At 40.0% G+C, this 26,546-nt stretch overlaps 1 protein-coding gene and 1 long non-coding RNA gene across 24 annotated transcripts in view; one reads left to right on the top strand and one right to left on the bottom strand.

Moving 5' to 3' along the window:
* Window positions 1-26,546, top strand: part of LOC138760639 (girdin-like) — a 272,147-nt gene that overhangs the window by 91,439 nt on the left and 154,162 nt on the right. For 20 of the 23 annotated variants that reach the window (XR_011355767.1, XM_069931479.1, XM_069931478.1 and 17 more), the window contains 3 exons: window positions 509-567; window positions 20,302-20,385; window positions 21,206-21,346. Coding sequence is in view for 22 of the 23 variants with exons in the window: in XM_069931479.1 (XP_069787580.1) it covers window positions 509-567; window positions 20,302-20,385; window positions 21,206-21,346 (284 nt within the window). In the remaining variant the exon portion in view is untranslated. Of the gene's footprint in view, window positions 1-508; window positions 568-17,758; window positions 18,181-20,301; window positions 20,386-21,205; window positions 21,347-26,546 lie in introns of those variants that run through there. The other 3 variants (XM_069931476.1, XM_069931475.1, XM_069931474.1) reach the window with 3 other exon arrangements.
* On the bottom strand, window positions 12,083-17,683 carry LOC138760641 (uncharacterized). The gene is made up of 2 exons (XR_011355768.1): window positions 17,388-17,683; window positions 12,083-12,306 (listed from the first exon to the last, which is right to left on the bottom strand). It is a non-coding gene; the product is annotated as an uncharacterized lncRNA (long non-coding RNA).

Below are 26,546 nucleotides of genomic sequence, written 5' to 3'. Positions count from 1 at the left end.
TATTATAAACTTAATTAAAAAATGCACAACAAAATTTAAATGCCCAGGTGCATTGCCTTTGTCAAGAAGAGGGTGGTTTGGGTTTTACAAATACTTATTGTCAAAGAATTGGAGCATTCCTCTTTACAATATGAAGGATAATAAATAACATGAATTAATTGCATGACAGACCATTGAACATTTGAGAATGGTTCCCTTGGACACGAAATTAAAAATTGTTTTCAATTATCTGCATTTTACAAAAAGCAGCTGTTTTGCTAAAATAGGATTTTTTTCTGTTCTTTTGGTCAAACAATGGCAATGATAATTTATTCAGGTGATTTGTTGAAGCTTTAATAATTGTAATGTAATTTTTGTAAAGGGATATTTGTTTATTTTTCCATCAAGTCTATTACAATGAACAGCAGCGCATATTTTTCAGCAAAATTATTAACATTCATAGCCAATTATTTGAATTTACCCCACAGTTTAAAACAGGTGGTTTACAGTGATGGTTGATGTATTTCAGAGTGTGGAATTAACGAGATGAAGAAGCTTCTGCTGCTGCTTCTAGGTTGCACAGTTCAGGTCAGTGACTTGTATTCTTTTATTTAGGAATATAATATATCAGGTTTTTGGGTGGTTTAAAAATGTGTTTAAAAGTTACTATATTTTATAATTTATGTCATGTGATTGCTTCTATTCCTTGTCTGTTCTACCAAGGAAAAGTTCCATAACGGTAAAGTGTTTTGTGGTATGTAATGATATGATATATTCAGTAATATTTTGTAGCAAGTCACACCAGATGAATTTTTTTATTCTGTCAATTTTTCTTTCATTGGTGCAATGGAACTAAATTATTTCTGTCTCTCCAATTTCCATAGCTTCAGAAAATATAAATAGACGATGTGTAAGATTATGACCATTGTTTCTGTTGTAAACATATAAAATTATTCTTTGTTGGCCTTCTCGAGCAGTTTTATCGGATGGAATTTGAGAAATGGCTAGGCTAAGATAACCAGATTTGTTGAATATTTTGCCAGTCCAGGAAATATTGCATAATGAAGCTACCAACAGTTTGCATTCTGTTGCCATACACAATTTCTTCATCTCTTCTTCTTTGGCACATCATTCTTTGACATCAAAATGTGGATGAGGCAGATGTAGATCACCTGCAAAAATGATGAAACTGGAAGCAGACCATTAGCTCCTCCTAAAATTTCACAGGATAGACATTTCTCTTCTTTCATATGTGTTAATTTTACTGTATAGCTGCAATGCATTGGATCTCAAGGTCTTCATTGTTATCTCCACTAACTCAATGCAACAATAAGTCATCTAGAAATAGAACTGACATCCTATTCAATGATATGTTCCTCTAGCAATCATCCTTGTTCTTGTCTCCTTTTATCATCCCCAGATTTGTAATGGATTACATGTAAAATTATCATAATTTGCAGTTACCCCGTAGGCTTATAACTATTCTATTTTTGAGGTTCTCCAGGCAAAACTTTTAGCTTTTATTATTGTAGAGTTTAGTTTTTATATTTTCTTTATAATTAATGTAACAAACTTCAGTATCTCAGCACAATTCTCAAGTATCCCAAATCCTCACTGCTTTTATATCTAAAAGACACTGTAACATTTTTGTAATAGCGTGCAATAGCATGAATTTCCCAGTGGCTACCCATTTCAGTTCTCCATCCCATTCCCTTGCTGACATGTTTGTCCATGGTCTCATGCACAACCAGACTGAGACCACCTGAAAATTGGAGGAACGACACCTCATCTTCCAACTAGGCACCCTCCAACCGATGGCATTAATATTGACTTCTCTGGCTTTTGTTAACCCCCCTCTCCTGTCGTCTTTCCCTATCTCTGTTAAATATGAAATGATGTTCCACCAATTTGGGGATGGACTCAGTCTGGCAGTGCATGAAACTATGGGCAGATATGTCGGCATAAGAATGGGGCAGGAAATTGAAATAGGTTGCCACTGGGAGATCCCGGCTATTGCGGCAGCAAGAGCTAAGGTGCTGAATGAAGCAATCTCCCAGTCTGTGTCCATTCTCTCCAATGAAGAGAAGATCAGAACAGGAGCACCATTGCGGGAGATGACCCCTGCGGAATCACTTGGTATTGCTTCACTTGCAAAGATTATTTTGGGCCCTGAATGGTAGTGAGGGAGGAGATGTGGACACAATGTAGCTCTTTCTGTAGTCACTGTGGTAGCAGCCAAGGTGGGAAAGGAACACTGGGCAAGGGAATCACAGAGGAAATGGTCCTGCAGAAGGAAGAGAGGCAAAGAGATGTCCCTTGTGTCTGGTGGTGGAATAATGTAGTAGGTTGTGGACATTTTGGATGCAGAGGTTAATGGGGTGGTTGGGGAATCCTGTTCTTGTTGTGGGTAGGAATGGAGGGGTCCAGGTTAGATGTGTGAGTCATGGAGGATATGAGGGTGAGGGCTGAGTTAATGGTAGTAGAGGGAGGCCATGTCTTTTGAAGAAGGAGGCCATCACAGATGATCTCACATGGCAGACCCTTGTCAGGGGAGCAGATGTGAAGGAGACTGAAGAATTGCGAGAAACGAATAGAATCCTTGTAGGTAACAGGCTGTGAAGCGGTGTAGTTGAGATGGCTATGAGAGTTGGTGAGTTTGAGGAAAATGTCTGTCAAGAGTTTGTCTCCCGAGATGGAGACAGAGAGATAGAGAAAGGGAGAGTGACCAGAGGTTGACCAAGTGAATTTGAGGTCAGGTGGAAGTTGGCAGCAAAGTGGATAAAGTTGAAAGAGCTCAACATGAGGCAGCACCAAAGTAGTCATCAATGAAATGGACGAAGAGTTGAGGAGCCTTGCCTGTGTAGAATTGTAGCATGGATTGCTCCAAATAGTCAAAAAAAGATGGGCATTGCTGGAGTCTATACAGATACCCATAACTACCCCTTTGACTTGGAGAAAGTGGAGTGAGTCAAAGAAGTTACTGAGGGTGAGAACAAGTTCTGCTCACTGGAAGAAGATGATGGAGGAGGAGATGGTTGGATTTGTTGTTTAGGAAGAAACAAAGGCCTTTGAGGCCTTCGGGGGTGGGGGGGGGTATGTCCATGGTGAAGATAAGATGGTCAAGTTCAGGGAACTGGACATTTTTGAAGAGATAGAGGGCATGTGAAGTATCTTGGATGTAAGTGGGAAGGGTCTGAACTGGGGGAACAAAAATGAGTCGAGTTAAACTGATACCAATTTGGTGGGGAAGGAGTATGTGGAAATGATGGGTCTGGCCGGACAATTGGGTTTGTGAATTTTGTAACAGCAAGTAACAGCAGTGCATTTTATCGATATTAATTTAACCATCATGCATTAGTGGTGGAGGGAGTGAATATTCAGGGTTACCAATGGTGTACCCATCAAGTAGGCTGCTGAGTAGTGACATTTTTTTGAAAGCTGTTGGATCTGAACTTACAGTTATTAGGTAATTGGATATATTCTGTCAATCTCCTGATTCTGCCTTGTAGATGGTGAACAGTCTTTGGAAAGTCAAAAAGTAGGCTATTCAAAAATGATATTCAATGACTTTCAAGTGGATTATGACAGCCAAGATGTTAATGGTAGGTAATCCCATTGAATGAATGTTTAGGGTAGGCAATTAGTTTAGCTCTCTTGTTAGAGTTGATCATGGCCTGGCTTTTTGGGGACATATCAAGGAATTATAGACTTGCTGACTCTGAGTAAAATTAATCCTATCAGTCCTTTTCCTTCAATTACTCTGCAAATTATTTGTGTGCAATTCCATCTCATGATAGGATCTAGTCATAGAGCGCGGAAATTGGTGCACAGGCCCATCTTAACCTTGCCAAACACCGTGCTTAAGCTCCACTTGGCCAGATTAAGCCCATTCTCTTCCCATCCATATAATTATCCCATTGTTTCTTAAAGGAAGCTGATGTACCTGCCTCTACTGTGTTGTCTGGCAGCTTGTTTCTTATGGTCACTATCTTCTGAGTGAATAATTGTCCCTTCACATCCCTTCAAATTCCCACCACCCCCTCACCTTATAGTTATGTCCTTTGATAGATTTTCATACTTTACAAAACGGATGGTCATTATTCACTTTATCTATGCCTCTTAAGATTTTACGGACTTCTCAACCTCTCACACATTTATGATTGTCAAAATTCCCAGATGACAGCTGAGTCAGGCTGGCTGGAATGCAGAGCCCTTCAAAGGCTAGCCAGCCACCAAGGCCAAGGCCAGAAATGTGGCATGAGGACTAGGTTCCATACCAGAGAGAAGTGCAGAGGACTGAGACTTCCTCTAACATCCATATTACTGGCAAATGTTCAGTTGTTAGGAAACAAAATTGACAATGTTGGGGCAAGGCTGCTTTATCAAAGATAGGTGAGAGTCCTGGTTAACAGAGAATACACAGTTGTGGTGATCTGACGGAGAGTTTCACACTTCACAGACTGGATAGGAACTGATTCTGGAAAAGAGAGGGGGGGCTATGTGTACTTTTTAATTAATAGCAGATGGTGCACGGATGTTGGGGTTACATCGATCTCCTGCTCCATTGCCTTAGAGCAAATCTCAATGAAATGCAAACCCTTCTATCTACCCAGAGTTCTCATCAGTGATTCTCACTGGAGTTTATATCCCTCCCAATACCGATTACAAACAGGTACTTGCAGAGGTGCATGATGTGGTCAGTAAACAAGAGATGATCCACCCTGATACACTTCAAATTGTGGGCAGTGACTTTAACCAGGCCTGTTTTAAGAAAACCCTGCCCAATTATCACCAGCGTGTAACCTGTTGTGCCAGAGGACCCAGCACACTTGATCACTGCTACACTAAGATAAAGAAGGCCTACCGTTATTTCCCGAGACCGCATTTTGGCAGGTTGGATCATCTGGTGGTGCTCTTTCTGCCTGTTTTAGAGATCAGGGCAACCAGAGGTGGTCACAGAAGACTGAAGAACGGTTACAGGACTGCCTCGAGTCAGTGGATTGGGCGAACTCTGCATGTTGGCATAGCGGTTAATGCAATGTCTTCACAGGACTGGTGATCAGGACTTGGGTTCGAATCCCGTACTGTCTCCAAGGAGTGTCTGCGTTGGTTTTCCCCGTGGGTTCCATTTTCCTTCCACCATTCAAAATGTACCGGGGATGTAGGTCAAATTGGGCAGCATGGACTCGTGGGCCAAATTGGCCTGTTAGTGTGCTGTATGTCTAAATTTTTTTCTAATTAAAAAAAAATTCAGCTGAGGATCTGAATGATTACACCAGGGCTGTTACAGACACTATCAAAACAGCTGTGGGTGAATGTTTCCCCACCAAATCATTCAGGGTTTTTGCCAACCAATAGCTCTGGATGAACAAAGAAATCTGGAACCTACTAAGAGCCAGATCACAGACATTTCAGTCTAAAAATCTAGAATATTACACAAGGAGTAGGTACGACCTTCAAAAAGCCATCTCTTAGGCAAAGTGGAAATTCTGGATGTGAATGGAACAACTGTGGCAAGGTTTAAATGGCATAACTGCTACCAACCAAATCTGGTGCAATAGGAAACAACAAAGCTTCATTCCCAGATGAGCTCAATGTCTTCTATGCCCAATTTAATTACCAGAACAAGGAAGAACCACTGTACAACCTCATGCCCACTGGTGATCCTCTAATGTCAGATGATTTGCAGACTGCCTTCAGGAGAATGAATCCAAGGAAAGCATCCAGTCCAGAAGGAGTACCTGGCCAATTACTGAAAACCTGTTCTGACCAATTGGCCAGTATATTCATGGATATCTTCAACATTTCACTGACAGGAGGTGGTACCCACTTTTTTCAAACAGGTCTCAATTGTATCTGTGCTTAAGAAGAATGTGGTAACCTACTTAAATGACTAGTTGAATTAGCATTGACAGTGATGAATGCTTTGAGAGGCTGGTGTTGAAGCATATTAGCTCCTTTCTGAGCGGTGACATGGATCTGTTCTAATTTGCTGACTGCAGCAACATATCATTGGCTCTACACAAAACCCTGAAACACCTGGACAGCAAAGACGCATACAAAATGATGTTCTTTGTTGACAGATCGTCATGCAACACTACATTCCCTCAAAACAGATAAGCAAACACCAAGACCTGAGCCTCAATACCCCACTATATAATTTTATCTTGTATTTCCTCACTTCCAGACCACAATTAGTACAGATTAGCAAGATCATCTCCTCCATAATCTCCATCAGCACTGGAGCACCACAGGGCTGAGTACTTAACCCCTGCTCTACTCGCTTTATATCTATGACTATATGGTTTGATACAATAACACCATCCACAAATTTGCTGACGCTACCACAATAGTGAGCTGTATTACAAGGGGCAGGAAAGAGATTGAAAACTTGGAAGAATGGTGTACTAACAATAACTTTATACTCAATGTCACTAAAACCAAAGAGCTGATTGTGAACTTTAGGAAGGGAAAACCAGAGATGTATGACCCAGTGATCATTGTGGGCATGTGAATTTTCCTTGTTTCCTGGATTTCTGCATTTTTAAAATCCAGTTCCTCATTTTTAAAATTCACCTCTGAGTTTTATCAATGCCCTCCCAGCCTGCTCTGATTCCCTCTGCTCATTCCATGCATGCTAGGATGTTGGTCTGCTGACTTTGGCTGCTACTTTTCCTACAGTATAGCAACAGCGGTCCATCCCTATGCACTCCACCTTGGTGGCAAAGCATTTCCACTGTGTTGCAATGCCATGCCATTTATGCCGTGCCGCTCCCTTGTGTTTTTACCTATATCTCAAAAAACCATGTGTGAAGAAATGATTGGGACAGACTAATTGGTTTTAAGGTTAGCTGAAGAAAAATGCCAAGTAATAGATGAACATCAGTGAAAAAAAATGGTTGTGGATTGGGCAGGGCTCGTCCTAGGGATTGAGGACAGGTAGGGTAGGGGCGCTGCTTGGGGATTGGGTGCAGATTGGACAGAGGCTCTGTCTGGTGATTGAAGACAGGTTGGAGGGGGGGCATGGCGTAGAGTCTAGACGTGTAATCTCGCCCTCTCTGGCCTGACTTTTAATTACCCGTTTTTTAACCCTTTGTTTTCAAGTTTAAACTTTTTAAATTTTAGTTTAAAGTATTAAGGAACTATTATGGCCATTAATGGTAAAAAGATTAAACCTCAAGTGCAGAAGAAGTTACATTTTCGAAGTGCTGAAGATTTGGGGCCTAAATGACTTGATACAGCTCCAGGTTTAATTTCTTCAGTGTCTAAAAAAAAAAATGTCTACTACTCACCAAGTGAAGGATGGTGCTGGAATTACCCATTCTCTGGAAGAAGATGCATGTTCCCAAGAGGTGGATCCTGATTCTGAAAGCCTTTCGATTTTAATAGAGGGAGCATGCAGGAAGACGACTCCATTGTGGGAAATGCATCAGGAAGCATTTCAACCTGAAGATATTGCTTTCCTCTGTGATTTTGTGAGATGTAGGGGGAGACCAATGGCGACCCCCTGAGGAAGTCGGGGAGTCCAGACCCGCAGTAAAACTTTTAAAATGCCTTTTGTTGAGTTGCAGCAGGAGCTGCAGTTACCTGGTTCTGCCACTACGTCAGAGAAAGCAGGGTTGAGCTTTTCTGAGTTACAGTGTATGGAGTTAAATGCTGTCATTCAACCTTTAATGAATGAGATGGTTCAAATGAATGCTAGTATAAGTTCAGAACTGAATGCACTTAAAGCACGTGTGGATGCATCTTATGAAGAATTTAAAACATTTCAGACTGCTTTTTTGGACTGTAAACAACAATTGGTTTCTAACACAGAAAAAGTGTTGAAGGTTGAAAAATCAGTCATAGAATTGGGAGAACGCGAGAAGGAGTTAGAGAGGAAAATAGACTACTTGGAGAATCAAAGTAGAAGGAATAATGTGAAACTCGTTGGTTTGCCAGAAGGTATAGAAGGACAAGATCTTCTTCGTTTTTTTAAAGACTGGATCCCACAAGTATTAGGGCAAGATTTTTTTTCTGGAGGCTTGGTACTAGAAAGAGCCCATAGAGTTTTAAGAAGAACACCTTTAGCTGGTTAACCACCGAGACCGGTAATCATTCGGTGTTCGAATTATTTGGATAGAGAAGCAATACTTCGACTAGCAGTGCAAAATGCGAGACAACGACAAACTCCGTTATTGATTCAGGATAGCAGAGTTTTTTTTATCCTGACTTGAGTCAAGAGGTCATTCAACGTCAACGTTGATTTAATCCAGTTAAAGAAGTTTTGTGGCGTAAAGATTATAAGTCTACTTTTCGCTACCCAGCAGTGTTGAAGGTGTTTTATGGAGACCATCAATTTCGGTTTTTTGAGAATGATCGTGAAGCAATAATTTTTGCTGATTCATTGCCAGATATAAGAGGACAAAGACGTAGTCCACCACTGTCTCCTAAAGAAAAATCTGCTTGTTCTGGAAACGGAAGAAATGGCAGAAATGGGAAAAACGGGAATGGAAAGAGTCCAACCTCTTCTGAAATGGGATCTTTGAGATTGGAATCTCTTGGATGAACAGAAGAATTTTCATTTTCTTATTCTATTTTTTTTGTTATTATGATATTTTGATGTTATTCATTGTTTGGCTGGGGAGGGAGAGATTTGCTCTAAGTTCTTTACTAGTCATCAGCCACTGGTGGGTGACCCACACCCAATTTTTGCTTAGGGGATTATTACCTTTTGGTAATTTTTTTTGGGGCAGGGAGATTTTTTTATTTTTTTTATTTTCATTTTAGTTAGCTTTTAATTTGTGATTTTTATTCTCCTACTGGAGGGCCTATATACATTGATTTGAGTTTTCATATAAAGATATTATTGGTATTTAGTAATAATAGTAGATATGTCGAAGTTGAGGTTTGCTACTTTTAATGTTCGAGGTTTAAACAGTACGATTAAGCGTAAGCAAGTCTTGGTGTATATTAAGAAAATGAAAATTGATGTTGCTTTTTTACAAGAAAAACATTTGAATGTGAAGGAAAGTATGAAATTAAAGAGGGACTGGGTTGGGCATGGATATTCTTCTTCATTTAATTCTAGGGCTAAAGGTGTAGCAATTTTGATACATAAAAATTTATCTTTTGAATTACAATCAATGTAGGAAAAGGCAGGATGTATTCTTAAATTCAATTGTAAGATTTTTAGTGAATTTTGGACTTTACTTAATATTTATGCCCCAAATGTAGATGATGAAATATTTATTTCAGATGCATTTTTATATTTGGGTCAGGCTAATGATAATATTTTAGTTGGTGGTGATTTTAATTGTGTTTTGGAACCTTTATTGGATAAATCTCCGAAGAAAGTTAAGAAATCTAAGATGGCAGTTCAGGTTCAAGTGTTGATGAAAGATCTTAATTCAGTAGATATTTGGAGACGTCTTAATCCGACAGAGAAAGATCTCTCTTTATTCATCTGGACATGAATCGTTTTCAAGGATTGACTTTTTTTTTAGTATCGGCACATTTACAAGGGAAAATACAACAAGTGGAATATAAAAGTAGGGTGATTTCAGATCATTCTTTGTTATGTTTTACATATGCAACTACTGAGAAAATTCAAGTGGCCTATTGTTTGAATGTGAAGGAAAGTATGAAATTAAAGAGGGAAAGTATGAAATTAAAGTTGGGCATGGATATTCTTCATTTAATTCTAGGGCTAAAGGCATAGCAATTTTGATACATAAAAAATTATCTTTTGAATTACAATCAATGGAGGAAAAGGCAGGATGTATTCGTAAATTCAATTGTTACAATGTTGTTAAAAAAATATGGAATTTATTGATTTTTTGAAAAAACAAATTAATTTTTTTTGAAAGAAAATTCTAATTCTGTTCAAAGTAAGTTTGTATTATGGGATGCTATGAAAGCTTATTTGAGAGGACAAATAATCAGTTATACTTCTAAAGTAAAAAAGAATCGATTAAATCAGAGTCTTGAATTAGAGAAACGGATTGATGAGTTAGAAAAGGAATTCCAGAAAGATGCTACAGAAGATCAGAAAATAGAATTATCTAGGTTGAAATTGGAATATAATACTTTGCAATTTTATCAATTTGAATGTGTGATTAATAGGACTAAGCAACGGTATTATGAATGGGAGAGAAATCACATAAGGTATTGGCGTGGAAAGAACAGATTTCGAGGACTATTAATGCTGTTAGATGGAATTCTCTTAGTACTTATAAACCTCGTGAGATTAATGATGAATTTTATTCATTTTATAAAAAGTTATATACATCTGAAGAAAAACAAGAAACTGGATCGATTGATTTATAAAAAAAAAAAAAAAAAAAAAATCACAGTTGAATTTACCGATATTAGAGGATGCAGATATACAGGAGTTAGAAGAACCATTTACTGATTCGGAAATTAAAATGTCTATGATGGGAATGCCAAACGGTAAATTGTCTGGTGATGATGGATTTTCGGTTGAATTTTATAAAAATTTTTATGATGATTTCTCTACAGTGTTTGGGAATGTATTACATCAAGTTGGAGAACATTATGAATTACCTGAGTCTTGTTCTAGTGCTTTAATTACAGTAATCCCAAAAAAATAGAGATCCTTTGAAAGTATCTTCATATAGATCAGTTTCATTGTTAAATGTAGATTATAAAATAATAGCTAAAATATTAGCGAATAGATTAGCTAAATTTTTACCTAAGTTGATTCATATGGATCAAACAGGTTTTATAAAGAATAGATATGCTTCAGATAATATTATGCGCATGATTAGTTTGATTAATAGATTTTGACAATCTTCAGATCACCCGATGGTGATATCTTTAGATGCAGAAAAAGCATTTGATAGAGTTGAGTGGAATTTTTTGTTTAAAGTTCTGGAGAAATTTAAGTTTGGTCCTTTCTTTATTGGTTAGATTAAGGCTTTATATAGTAAACCGGTAGCTAGAGCATTGACGAATGGTTTGAGTTCGTCCATAACACCTACATTCTCACGGTGGTCACCGAGTACTTCCACTTCCCGTTTGCTATCTCCACAATCATAAACGCACTACACAGCATCTTCGCCATTTTTGTGTACATCAGTTACATCCACAGTGACCGGGGGTCCTCGTTTATGAGTGTTGAGCTGAGGCAGTACCTTCTGGAGTGTGGTATTGCTTTGAGCAGGTCTACTAGCTACAACCCACATGGTAACGAGCAGATCGAAAGGGAGAACGCCACCATCTGGAAAGGAATCACGCTTTCCCTCCGGTCTAAAGGCCTCCCAACCACTCGCTGGCAGGACGTCCTACCAAATGCCCTACACTCCATTCGGTCTCTATTATGCATGGCCACCAATGCTACCCCGCACGAATGCATGTTCTAGTTCCCATGGAAGTCGGAATAGGGAACAACTACACTAGCTTGGCTGACAGTCCCTGGCCATGTCCTGCTGAGACGACATGTCCAGTACTCAAAAAGCGACCCACTAGTCGACTGGGTAACGCTGTTTACATGCGAACCCACACTATGTTTACATCACCAGACAGATGGGAGGACACAGTCTCGATAAGGGACCTGGGCCAAGCCGGGTCTAACATTGTCACGTTCAACCCCCAACCTCCTTCCAATCCTCCCCTAGGTTACATGCTGGGACAGCGGGACCAGCAGCAGCTCACGGATGATGATGGCAGTAGACTGGACCAGCATACGGACGATGACAACGACTGTGGACTAGGAGAAACTGCACCCACACTCAGGGATTTCAACGATGACTCCCCACCAGCTACCCCAATCCCAGCGCCACAGTGATCATGTCGGACAATCAGGCCACCCGATCGCTACAGCCCATAACCCCTGCATCCTATACCCCCTCCTTTTTTTTAACTCACCCTGGGGTCAGTTCTTAAGAAGGGGTGAATGTGATTGTATGGGATCCTATCAGCACTGTATATACTTGTATATATTTACATATCGTGAGAGTGATTCGCTGAGAGCCATAGACACACCTACTGGCAGGTCATAAATGGCTACACCTAACCAGACTCAGGTCAGTCTGGACTGGTCGACCTTGATGTACTATGCTCCAGTCTTTTGTTAATAAAAGCCTTGGTTTGAGTCAACAAGTCTTTGAGTCATTTGATGCGCTACAGTTACTATTTTGGGATTGGATGCAAGTTAGGCAAGGACACTGCTTGGTATGCTAGGTGCTAGTTATGGGCAAGTACTGCTTGGGGTCAGAAGAACCAGACACTGGTTTGAGCATAGGTCAAGTAAGTACTGCCTGGTGATCTGGAAGGCGCTTGAAGTCTGGATACAGATGGTAGTATCTGTCTGATACAGTGTGCTCACTGTAAAAAAAAAAATGATTTTGTTTAAAATGACGAGCTTTTAATGGCTTAAAAATTGTAATATTGTGTGTACATTTTCAAAAATTTTCCAAATGGGGGCACTGCCCCCAAACCCGCGAAAGGGGCGCTGCTCCTCCTTGACTCCCACTGTACGCCTCATGCAAGTGCTCAGCTCTTTTCCTCTTTTTTGACCTTACTCACATGCATGTCATTGGGAAATCAGAAGTGGAGAGGGTGAACAAATTTAAATTCCTTGGACATCTCAGAGGACCTTCCCTGGAAGAAAGTACGTCAGCGCCTCTATTGAGGAGTTTGCGGAGGTTTGGTATGACAACAAAAACCTTGGCAAGCTTCAACAGATGTATAGTGGAAAGTGTGCTGATCGGCTGCATCATGAGCTGGTATGGGGTACAAATACCTCTGAGCGGAAAGCCCTGCAAAAGTAGTGGACACAGCTTTGTATATCACAGTCAAAACACTCCCATCGAGAAAATCTATATAGAATGCTGCTGTGGTAGAGCCGCAGTAATCATCAAGGATGCACATCACCTTGGACATGGTTTGTTCTTTCTGCTGCTATCAGGAAAGAGGTATAGGTACCACAAGACTCATACTACCAGGTTCAGGAACAGCTGCTACCCCCTCCGCCATCACTCCAAAACAACAGACTCCCATCAGAGACTCATTTGAAGAATTTCCATATTATTTATTACTGAATGTCTATTCATTAAACTTTATTTTTCTGTATTGCATAGTTTTTTTCCATTTCTTACTTTGTTTACATTTATCTCATATACTTTTTTTCTTCAGTACAGTTTGCTCTAATGTTAAGTAGAAATTCTTCCTGGCCCACGGGAAAAAGAATCTCAGGATTGTATGTGATGTTGTGTACATACTCAGACAATAAATCTAAGGAAAACAGGCCTCGTTTTTTTTTCTTCAGACTCACGATAACACAGTTTCCCAAATCCTGGCAACAACAACATTTTAAAGCTCTTTTATACCCTTTCCAATTTATAAAAATCTTTCCAAACCTGCACACAATATTCCAAATGTGACCTCACCAATGTCTTGTATAACTTCAACTTGATATCCTAAAATTTTTCTTCCATGCCCTGACTGATGAAAGCAAGTATTCCAAACTCTCTTTTCACTTTTTCACTAATCTGCCATTTTTAAAGAGCTATGAACCTGCTCTCCTAGGTCCCTCTACTTCATAACACTCTCAGGGCACTGCCATTAACAGAGTAAGTCCTCCCCTAATTCAATGTATCCAAATGAAGCACCTTGTATTTTCCTGGGTTAAGTTGCATCTACTATTCCTTCACTCAGTTTCCCATCTGTTGTAACCTTCACTGTCCACCATAGCATATTTTCATATCATCAGTAAACTTGCCTTGCTAGAAACATCCTTGTCCAAATCATTTGTGTGCTATCCAATATACCCTAATCTTGCATACTGATCTAAAATGTGGGATATTCTGAAATGCTTTCAAATTACCTTGCTCTTGTTTACCTTCTTTGACACCTTCAAAAAATTCTACCAAGTTCATGAGACATGACCTTTGTATGCGCAGATCTCTTGACCATCCAAATGTTAATAGCTTCTATCTCATAATCTTCTCCAGCAGTTTCCCTACCACTTACATCAAGCTAGCATGTCTGTATTTATTTGGATAGTATTTAAATTACAGCACCACATTTGCCATCCTCCAATCCTCTGGAAATTCTCTCTTCAGTGATTAGTTAAAAACATCTGTCAAGGCCCCAACAATTTTCTTCCTACTTCCCATAATGTTCTGTGGTGCACCTGGTCCAGATCTAGAGATCTATCTATATTGATATGGTCTAAGATGCGAACATACCTTCACCATGATACTCTCTTGCCTACGGTTATCTTTAGTTACCTCACTTCCCACTCTGCTCCACAAAATTCATTATAATCTTGTACATTTCCTCTGGCTGTTCACATTGGTGGCCATCAATGGGTTTCCCTTGTGACCATTTGGTTCTTAATATACAAGAAAAATCATGTGAATCATGTCATGAGCAATAATTTTTTTTCATATTTTTCAATTTTTCCAAAAACAAATGTAGTATCACATCTGAAAAAACAATTTTTAACATATTTAAACTTTCTTCTCGTATAATTCACTTCCCAGATACAAACACTGTCAGCTTACTTATAATTTACTTCCTTCCCCCCAAAACTTTGAAAATTCAAAATACAAAAAACAACTAAAGCAATTAAAGTGATAAACAGGAAAATGGTCAAAAGAAAAAGAAAATAAAAGTTTGGCGTGCCACCAGTCTTTCTAATCTAATTCCACACTTTGAGATGCTTCATTGCTGTTGTCTTTATGTATTTTGTTAGCCTTTTAGAACTGTGGGCTGTTGCTGTAGTTGCACATCAAAGTGCTCCAGATAAAGTTGCCATATTTTGGCAAAACTATCGTACTTATTTCTTAAATTAGGTTATTTTCTCCATGGGCATGCAGTTGTGCATCTCAGTGGGCCATCGAGTGATGAGCGGGGGGAGTCAGACTTCCACGTGATTGCAGTACATCTTTTTGCTACTGACAGGGCAATATCTACAAATTTAATTTGGAATTTAGTTAATAATCTGCCCATGTCCTCTAGGTTTCCCAATAAATACAGCTCCAGATCCAGTGGGAATAATTTTGTTAATATATTAGATAACTCTAATCAAAAGAGTCTCACCTTCGCGCAGGTCCATGTGGAGTGTATAAAAATACCAATTTCTAACCCCACCTGAAGCACATTTCTGATATCTCTGGTTTTCCTTTATGCAATTTTTGTGGTGTGAGATATAATTGATAACAAGATCACAAGATGAAGGAACAGAAGCAGTCCACTAGGCCCATCGAGTCTGTTCCGTAAATCTACACAAAGCTACTCTACACTAGTTCTAATTTCCGGCCTTTTCCCCATATCTCTTGATGCCCTCATTAATGAGATACTTGTCTATTTCTTGTTTAAATATTCCCAGTGATCTGGCTTCCACAGTTCCATAGTGAGTACCACAGATCCACGACCCTCTGGCTAAAGAAGTTCTTCCTAATCTCTCTTTTATATGGATAACCTCTAATTTTCAGACTCCTCAATTTACCCACCAAGGGAAACATCTTACCCACATCCACCCTATCTAAAGCTTTCAAAATACGAAATGCCTCTATGAGATCTCCTCTCATTCTCCTATACTCCAATGAATACAACCCAAGAGCTACCAAACGCTCCTCGTATGTTAACCCTTGCATTCTGGGACTCCAAGTACATCTCCTCTGCGCCTTCTCCAACAATATCACATCCTTTCTAAGATAAGGGGGCCCAAAGCTGCACACAATACTGCAAATGAGGTTGCACAGTGCCCCATAGAGCCTCATCAACACCTCTTTACTCTTATACACTATTCCTCTTGAAATGAATGCCAACATGGCATCCGCTTTCTTCACTACCAATTTCACCTGGTCATTAACTTTTAGGTTTCCCTGCATGAAAGAAGACGTTCTTGAAATTGTTGGTGTATGAGCTCATACATGTGAATCTTCCTGATCACAGAACATGTGATTGTGGTGAAACGAGTCTTTTTATATGTTTGCTACCTTTCCGAGGCACTGCAAAATATACTTGGAGGCAATGGAGGAAAGGGGGATTTGTATCATGATCTGAGCTGCAACTCTGCAGTTTCCTTTGGTCTTGGGCATATGACATAGAGTTTATCAGTAGAAATTATTGAGCTACGCAGGTGACATGCTGATAATTTCCTCGGGTTTCTGAGCATGTTGAGGTTCTGGTTTGCTTTCTTGGCCATCACGTCAACAAGTTTGGACCAGGATAGATAGTGGAGATGTTTATCTTTCCTCAGAGTCTAACACTATCTCCAATTCCCACCTCAATACCATTGATGAAGGTAAGGCGGTGAGCTCCACTTCTCTTGCATAAGTCTATGACCGGCTTCTTAATCTTGCTAACACTGGGGGAGGGATTATTGTCCTGGTACCAAACTACTAGTCCCTCTATCTCTAGCTTCTATATTCTAACTTGCCATTGAGTTTCAGTCCATGATGTTGATGACATCTGCAAATCTATAGATGGAATTGGAGTGGTATTTGGCCACATGGGTGTATAGGGAATATAAAAGGCACCGGAGTACACAGCATTGCAGGACACTGGTGTTACGGATGATCGTGGAGGAAATGTCAATGATCATCGATTCAGATAGAGAACAGTTTCAGAGAGGCTACTGCAGCCAAGTGATGAAGGTGGAATTGTAATCAATGAATTGTGTCCTTGTTACCCAGGTGTTCCAAGACTGAGACTCAGGCTAGGCAAATGTGCCTGCTGTTGTCCTGTTGTGGAAAATGGGGAACTGAAGTGGGCAAAGCTCCCTGGGAGGTTGGAGTTAATGTTAGCCATAACCAGCTTCTCGAAACACTTCATGATAGTGAATGTCAGAGCCACAGGGTAGTATGTTTTTTTTACACTGGAATGTACTAGCCTTTTTAAAGCAGATGGGTTCTTCTGCTGGCATTAGAGAGAGATTCACGATGTTCGTGAATCCAGCAGGATCGCATGCCATATTCAATTACTCCATCTGGATCTGTTGTTTTCCAGTGATTCACTCTCAGAAAAGCAGGTGTGGTGTTTTGTGGTGGAGACCATGTGTGCAGGTGTACCTGGGATTGATGTGGTGTGTCACTGGCTTTCTGGCCTGTTCAAAGTGAGCATAGAGTGCATTGAGCTCCTTAGGGAGAGATTTGCTGTTGCTTGCTATTCTGCCCAGTTTAATATCATCTGTGATAACATATATGTCTTGGCATTGTTACTGAGTGACTGTGAGGTTCATCAGGGACTCCAGTTTGATTTGGTGTCATCCCTGGAACAAAAAAACAAGCTGCCAGAAGAAGTGGTAGAAATGGAGGGCAATTGTAATATTTTAAAGATATTTAGATAGGTACATGGAAAAGGAAAGGCTTGTAGACTTATGAGCTGAGCTTCCTTTCATATGCTTTTCTTTTCACTAAATTCGCAACCTATCTCAATATCCATGATTCACCTACCTTGCCATGTCTGTCATTCCTCCTTTATACAATGAGCTGGTTTTGAACTTGATCGGTTTGCCTTTAAACTACTTGCACATGGCAGATATGAATTTGCCCTTCTCTAATTAGGTACTTGCCTAGAAGGTAGGCAATCTGGAAATGGCTGTGTTTGCAAAGCAAGGTACATTCTCTTCAGTTAATCACTGCTCACTCCATCTACTCTTTACCATCTGTTAAGTAATAGGTGTTAACAGTGCTGTCAAGTGGCACTTGCTTTCCAGAAATATTGTCAATAAGGCTAAGTTCAAGTTAACCAGGACTATTCCTGTCCAGACCTCATTATGACCTCATTTCCAAATAATTAAATTGTGGAGGTGAAGTGTGATGTATCAGTCACATCTCATTTCCACAAGTCGGCATTTGACTGAGGGTGTCATTGGGTAAAACTGAAATCGGTTGGCATCATGTCTCATTGTTGGAGTAACACCTGCATCAGGTTCATTGACTACAACTTGGTGATCAACACCATCATACTAGCAAAACTGATGACCAATCTAAAGATCTTCTGTTTATCCCTCTGAAACTGGATCCTCGTCTTCCTTATCAGCAGACCCAATCAGTGCAAAACGGCAACACTTCTTCAATACTGGAACCCCAAGGCTGCATGCTTAATGCTGTACTCTACTCATGACTGTGTAGCCAAGGTTGGCTCTAACTCTATCAATAAATTCACTGACAATACCATGCTTTTTGCCAGATTACTGGAAATAAGGTCAGAAAACAGAATGGAGATCAAGAAACCAGTTGAAAGGTGCTAGAACAACAATCTTGCTCTCAACGTTGTAAAACAGTAAAGTCTGTTGTAGTGCTGAACACAAAAGTGCTGAAGGAACCCTGCAGATTACACAGTATGCATAGGAAGTGAAGGTACATAACCAACATTTCAGGCCTGAGTGCTTCATCAGGGTATGAGGAAAAAGCAGGTACCTGAACAAAAAGGTAGGGGAGAGAAGGGAAGAAGGGGCAGAGGGAGGAATACAGAACAACAGGCAAGAGGCCATAGGTGGATATGGGTAGAAGTGCAGAAGAGAAAAGAAGCTGACAAGTGATTGGGGGAGGGGTAGCTCTCTGAGTGGAGAGGGAAGGGTGTGGGGAGTTGTAGGAAGGGATTCAGAGGAAGAGGTCCCTGTTTTCTGTTCATACCTTGACAGAAGGCTCAGGCTGAAAACATTGGTAATATTGGTTTGCTTCTTATGGATGCTGCATGGACCTGCTGAGTTCCTCCATATCTTTTGTATATTGGTTTCAATGTCACTAAGACAGAGGTATTTATTCACTGCCCTTAATATGAGGTATTCCTGTCGAGTTCATTGAGATGACATAGTTCTTCCAAAAACATGACTTCCCCTCTACCAACATCAGCTCACCCCTTACCTGTATCTCCTCCATTTCCTGCTCACATTTCCTGGCCCCCTCTGCCCCTAGATGCAACAAAAACAGGATTTCCTTTGTCCTCACCTGCCACTCCATCAGCCTTTGCATCCAACATGTTATTCTCCACAATTTCTGTCACCTACAGCATGGTCCCACCACCAGACCAATCTTCCCTTCTCCTCTTCTCTCCACCTTCCATAGGGACCACCCCCTCTGTGACTCACTTATCCCTTCCCACTAATCTCTCCCTTTGTACCTTGCCCTTACCCATCTCCCTCACCACCATTCAGGGCCCCAAACAGTCCTTCCAAGTGAAGCAGCACTTCAATTGTAAATCTTCCAGAGTCATTTTCTGCATCCAATGCTTCCTTTGTGCCTTCCCGACATCAGAGGGGCTAGACAGAGTCTGGGAGATCACTTTGTTGAATGCTTTCACTCTATCCACATCAATGACCAGGATCTCCCAGTGGCCAACAATTTCATTTCTGTGTCCCACTCCCGTGCTGACATGTTTGTCCATGGCCTCATATTCTGTCAAACCGAATATTCCATCTGGGCACTCTCCAACTGAATGGCATTAACATTGACTTCTTTGGTTTCTCCTAGCCCACTTCCAGTTCTCCCTCTTTTCCCTATCTCTGTTTGGAGGAAAGCTCTTTAATACTTCCCCCTCCATTCACAGAGCCCTCCCTCCCTTATCCACTTATTAACTCTTGTCTGTGGGACAGTGCTCCTGCACTCCCCCCCCCCCCCCACCATTTTGTTCGAGCACCTGCCTACATTTTGCTCATACAGTGATGAAGGGCTCAAGCCTGAAATGTTGGAAATGAATCTTTATATTTGCTCTGTGAAAGTTTGGAAGAACTCAACCTGTTGAGTTTCTCAACATTGTGTTTATACTTCAATCATGGTGTCTGCAAACTTATGTGTTTTGCTCCAAGGAGTTTATTGTACATTTTAGGAAGCAGAGGCTGAAGGACTGCACTCCCATATGCATTGATAGGATGGAAGTGGGGAGGGTTAGAACCTTCAAGTTCCTGGGAGTCAATTTTTCAAAAATCTCTCCTGGAGTCAGCACATTGAGGCAACCATGAATTCTGCCACTTGTAGGAATAAGGCAACAGGTACATGTGGCCAGCAGTATCTGCAAGTTCCACTCTATGTTGAACATCATACCAAATTGAAAATTGTATTGCTGTTCCTTAATTGTCGTTCAGCATGAATCATGGAACTTGATATTCAACAGCACAGTGGAGTTTTTTGCACTAATAGATGATGATAGCTCAAGTAAGTGCTTCAGTGATAATTTTTTGAGTGTTTTAAGAACACGTCGCCAAAAATATGAGTATGGTTCGGAAAAAAATAAACAGTAACCTGATTTCACCCAGGTGGATTCTTTTCCCTCAAAATTGCAGAAAGATTAATTTCTCCATTCTGTGTCAGAAACTACTGGTCACATTAAAAAATTTAATGGTCACAGCAATTTTATTTATTACAGTGTGAAAGAAAAGAAGAATTTATCGAGAGAATCAAAAATCTTGATTTTGATACAAAAGCTGCTGTTGCAACTCATATTCAAGAGGTATGTTCCAGAAATACAGAACAATATTTTTATGGCAAACTAGAATATAGTTGTGCAAGAAAGTTTGGAAGAACTAGGAATTTTGCAGATAGGAAAGATGAAGTGCAAATGGTTGTAGTCAACCACTGGAGTTGCAATGCTATCTTCCATAACTGACAAATTAATCATTTTGAAATCCATATGCTCCAATATAACTTGTTACTTTACCCTGTGAAGCAAAACACCAATTTATGTCTGCTAATTTAGAGTACTAACATTATTAGTAGATTATTAGATTACATGTAATGACGTTTCTTGGATATTTCTACTTTAAATTTTGAAATGCATTTTCCTGTTTATTCTTTTCCAGCCTTGATTAACTTGTGCTTTTTTATGCTCAGTGCTGTTGCTGGTACATTTGGAATCCTAGCAAGGATATAAAGACTTAACAGCTTGTTGTTGAGACTAGTAATTGAAAGTTTAAGAGCCGCAAATCCCTTTAGCGAAGTTACCTTGCGTTTCTCAATACCATCCACCAATTTAATGCAATAATTTTATGTTAGCAGTAATTTGATCTAATAGTATTTAAGTGTAATCCAGTGATGAATGCAACATCAAAATGTGATGAAAAACTCAATGTTCAAAACAATGTCTATGTCAATTTCAAAAGAAATTACTTTCAAATAGTTTCACAGTATTCATGACAGAAGATTGTTGGGAGGAATTACTTGTCCTGTGTATTCAGGATGCTAAATATTTTAAATGATCTGACATTCATTAAAAATCTGCTGTATGCAACTGTATCACTGTGGAAATCATACTCCACACTTTCTGTTTGAAGGTGACACATAATCAAGAGAACGTCTTTGATATGCAGTGGATGGAATTAGCTGACACCTCCCATGAGGATTTCAATTCCTCTTTCAAAAAAATGGCAATTCATCTGAAAAGGCTTGTGGATGAGAGAGACGAAAAATGTGAGGTACAAAGAAGATCGTGATTCCGGATGAATTGTGAAAGTAATCTGATTAAATGTTGCAAAATAAACATGATTTTAAGATATCAAGTTATTTTCAGTTTCTCATTTAATTTCCAACAACTCATTTGTCAATAATGGATTGCACCATTTTTTAAATGGAGTAGTCATATGATGAGTAAAAAGCAACACAAATCAGAGAGAAATTTGTGGAAAAATGAACTTGTGGTGCTTTTTTAAATTTAGACATTCTTCATGGATTCAAGTTCGATTTTCTTTCTTCAGTAGCATTGCTTACTTTGGATGTAAATCAGTTGTGGTGGTTCCAGTGACCTACAGTAGATTTGAAGCACCAATATCCTCTTTGCTTAACTTTTTTGATTAATTATGCAAGTGATTTAGCAGTATTTCCAGACTGGGTTTATTAGATATATTTATTCTCGATTTAAGATAGGAAATTTACTTGCTCTATTGGTTATTTAAACTTTTGGTAAAAGCTTTGCGGCAATCTTTTTTATATGATGTACATAAGAAATATGAGCAAGAGTAGGGCATCTTGTCCCATCAAGCCTGCTCCATCCATGGCTGATCTGATGATAGGCTCATCTCAACCTTTACCTGCCTTTTCCCCATATAACCATATAACCACTTACAGCACAGAACAGGCCAGTTCGGCCCTACTAGTCCATGCCGTAGCAAATCCCCACCCTCCTAGTCCCACTGACCAGCACCCGATCCATACCCCTCTAGTCCCCTCCTATCCATGTAACGATCCAGTCTTTCCTTAAATGTAACCAATGATCCCGTCTCGACCATGTCTGCCGGAAGCTCATTCCACATCCCCACCACCCTCTGCGTAAAGAAATTTCCCCTCATGTTCCCCTTATAATTTTCCCCCTTCAATCTTAAACCATGTCCTCTAGTTTGAATCTCCCCCTTTCTTAATTGAAAAAGCCTATCCACATTTACTCTGTCTGTCCCTTTTAAAATCTTAAACACCTCTATCAAGTCCCCTCTCAATCTTCTACGCTCCAGAGAAAAAAGCCCCAGTCTGCACAACCTTTCCCTGTAACTCAGACCCTGAAATCCTGTCAACATTCTCGTGAACCTTCTCTGCACTCTCTATTTTGTTTATATCTTTCCTATAATTTGGTGACCAAAACTGTACACGGTACTCCAAATTTGGCCTCACCAATGTCTTGTACAATTTCATCATAACCTCCCTACTCTTGAATTCAATACTCCGATTTATGAAGGCCAACATTCCAAATGCCTTCTTCACCACACCATCTACCTGAGTATCAGCCTTGAGGGTACTATTTACCATAACTCCTAAATCCCTTTGTTGCTCTGCACTCCTCAATTGTCTACCATTCAATGTATATGACCTATTTAAATTTGCCTTTCCAAAATGCAGCACCTCACATTTATCTGTATTAAATTCCATCAGCCATTTCTCAGCCCACACCTCCAGCCTTCCTAAATCACCTTTTAATCTACGGTAATCTACCTCACTGTCCACAACACCACCAATCTTTGTGTCATCCGCAAACTTGCTTATCCAGTTCTCTACCCCTACATCCAGATTGTTAATATATATAACAAATAATAGTGGACCCAGGACCGAACCCTGAGGAACTCCACTAGTCACCGGCCTCCAATTGGACAAACAATTTTCTACCACTACTCTCTGACACCTTCCATCCAACCACTGCTGAATCCATTTCACTACCTCCTTATTTATACCTAATGCCTCCACCTTTTTTCCTAACCTCCTGTGGGGAACTTTGTCAAAAGCTTTACTAAAGTCCAAATAGACAACATCCACAGCTTTCCCTTCATCAACCTTTTTTGTAACCCCCTCGAAGAATTCAATCAGGTTTGTCAAGCATGATCTACCCCTGACAAAACCATGCTGATTACTCCCTATCAATCCTTGTACGTCCAAAAATTTGTAAATAGCATCCCTCAGAACACTTTCCATCAACTTCCCCACCACAGACGTCAGACTTACAGGCCTATAATTCCCAGGTTTGCATTTGGACCCTTTCTTAAATAGAGGAACCACATGCGCCACCCTCCAATCCTTTGGTACCACCCTCCAATCCTTTGGTACCACCCCCCGTGGCCAGTGACATCCTAAATATCTCTGTTAATGGCCCCACTAACTGTCCACTAGCCTCCCTGAGTGTCCTAGAGAATATTTTGTCCGGTCCGGGAGATTTATCCACCTTTATCTTTTTTAACACAGCCATCACTACCTCCTCGGTTATCCTTATATGCTTCATGACCTCCCCACTATTTTTCTTTACTTCAACTGGTTCAACATTTTTTTCCCTAGTGAATACCGAGGCAAAGAAATCATTCAAAATTTTCCCCATTTCCTCTGACTTCTCACTCAGCCTACCCTCGCTATCTACAAGGGGTCCAATTTTATCCTTCACTAATCTTTTACTTTTAATGTACTTGTAGAAACCTTTTGGATTTATTTCTACTCTGTCAGCCAAAGCCTCTTCATGCTTTTTTTTGGCCTTTCTAATTTCTTTCTTAAGATTCCTTCTACACTCCTTGTAGTCCTCCTTCAACTTCTCAGCTCCCTGCTCTTTATACCTCTTGAACACCTCCCTTTTTCTCCTAACCAAATTTCCAATATTCCTCGAAAACCAAGCCTCCCTATGACTTCCATCCTTTCCTTTGATCCAGACTGGGACATAACTACTCTGTACCCTCAAAATTTCTTTTTTGAATATCCTCCATTTTTCATTAACATCCTTACCTGAAAATATCCTGTCCCACTCAATACTCCCCAAATCCCTTCTTATTCCTACGAAATTTGCTCTTTTCCAATCCAGTCTTTTCCAATCCAATCCAATATCTTATAATTCTCCTACTATATAAAAATCTTCAATATATTTACTGAGGTCACTTACACTGCTTAGTGAACAGCAAATTTCATGAATTAACCACTCTCTGGGGAAAAGCATTTCCTCCTTATTGCAGTTCTAAATCTACTACCCTGAATCTTGAGGCTATGTCCCTTAGTTCTGGTCTCCCCTACCAATGCAAACAACTTAACTACCTCTATCTTATCTATGCCTTTCATAATTTTATATACCTCTATAGGATCGTCTCTCATTCTTCTAAACTCAGAGACAGTCCCAGACAACTTGATCTCTCCTCAGGCTAATCCCTGGGATCAACCTGGTGAAACTCCTCTGCAATGCCTCCAAAGCCAGTACATCCTTCATCAAGTAAGGAGGTCAGAATAGCAGGTCTTCTTGATAGCCTACTGCACTTACAAACCAACTTATTGTGATTCATGTACATAGACTCCCAGCTCCATCTGCACAGCAGAATGCTGCAGTCGCTTGCCATTTAAATAGTAATCTGATCTTCCATTTGTCCTTACAAAGTGGATAACTTCACATTTGCCAACATTGTACTCTATTTGGCAGACACTTGGCCACTCACTTAACCTATCTATATCTCTCTGCAGACTCTCTGTATCCTTTGCACAATGTGCTTTTCCACTCAATTTAGTGTCATCTGCAAACTTTAGAGATCTGGCCCCTCTTCCAGATCATTTATGTCTTTCGTGAACAGTTGCAGACCCAGCACTGACCCCTGTAGCTCGCCACTCATCACCAATTTTCAATCAGAAAATACCCAAATCTCTGCTTTCTATTTGTTAACCAATACTCTATCCATCCTAATACATCACCCCCACTCCATGCATCCATATCTTCTGTATATAGTACCTTCCATAATTTTTGGGACAAAGATTCTTCTTTGCCCTTGTCTTGGGTAAACTTGTACCTCTCACTTTGTTCGTTTTAGATTGGTCACAGTGTTTGAACTACCGAAAGAAAATAGACACACACACCGAGAGCAGTTCAGATTATACAAATGTTTATTACAAATTTAAAAGCTGATTTTACACTACAATATGCAAGCCCTTCCCAACTATACTTATCAATGCTTGGACTGGTCCCAACTGCCGAAGCGAGGCAACGACTGCACACTTGTAGTAGGTTGTCAGAGTGCCGGTAGCAGCTTCTCCACCTCCCCTGACCAAGACGTTGGCTGGACTCCAGAAGTTCTTCTTCTTCTTGCTGAGAGATGTTGCCACCTATCAGAGAGTCTCAAACTTCAGCAGCGGGACCATGCCTTATATTACCCAAAAACTGCTTACCCAAGCACCTATTCCCAGCACAGCAAGAAAGATAAGCAAGCAAGCTAGCATGCTAGGTTAATGAACGAATAACATAATTTTCAGCTTATCATTTTTAATACAATGGTTTATTCTACATCAAGGCTAGGCCTCTGACAGTCTGTGACCAAAACAAGCAGGAAGATTAAATGTTCTCGGTACACAGATGTCCTTTCTTCAGATAACAGCATCTCTGGCCCCTCGGTGGAATTTTGCTTATGTCTGCTGAGTCTAAAAACAATTAGGTTCTCAGCCTTGCAGAACCCAAAGCTGCAAGTTTTTTTAAAAAAAAGTTCTCAGCTCTGCAGAACCAAGAGCTGGAAATTAAGAAAAAGCAGGTTAAAAAATAGGTTAGAATCTTCCATTACAGCCCTTGTGATCCACAGTTTTAAATTTGTAATCAAATAATTCACATGTAATTTAAGTGTACATTCCAGATGTTAATCAAGGTTATTTGTATGCATTTGGTTTAACCTTGTAAAATTACAGCACTTTTTATACATTTCAGCACACTATAATGTTTGAGTTCTCAGATATATTTAATTGTTTCATTGGTGCAGGTATAAGAGAGGTAGACTTGCTTCTAAGCTTTTGATCACCTTTTGAGTCTGTTGTTCCATTTTTCAACACTAAGGACAACAGAAAAAGAAAATATTTAATACGAAGGCAGAGCCAGTGTTTGCGAGATGTGTATGCACTTGAACAAATCAGGTTAAGGTATGGTAGTGTCAAACCTCAAGAGTAACCACAGTGGACAGAGATGTAGGCCAAATACCATCTTTTGATACGGAATACATGGTGCTCCTGTCAGGTAACAGAAATCTGGGTGAACAAACATATGTGTAGGCATGAGAAGGCGAGATAAAATGGCTGCATCTTTAATCCAGTTACAGTGTCTTTCTTTTCTGCCCAAGAGAGAGGTTCAATCTTTTTAATCTTCCACTGTTGCAGAAGTGACAGAAATGGTCTAAGATAGGTGCAATTTCACATCCGGTG

This window comes from Narcine bancroftii, chromosome 4, assembly GCF_036971445.1.
Source record: "Narcine bancroftii isolate sNarBan1 chromosome 4, sNarBan1.hap1, whole genome shotgun sequence".
Classification (NCBI taxonomy): Eukaryota; Metazoa; Chordata; class Chondrichthyes; order Torpediniformes; family Narcinidae; genus Narcine; species Narcine bancroftii.
This window is presented reverse-complemented; position numbering and strand designations above follow the sequence as displayed.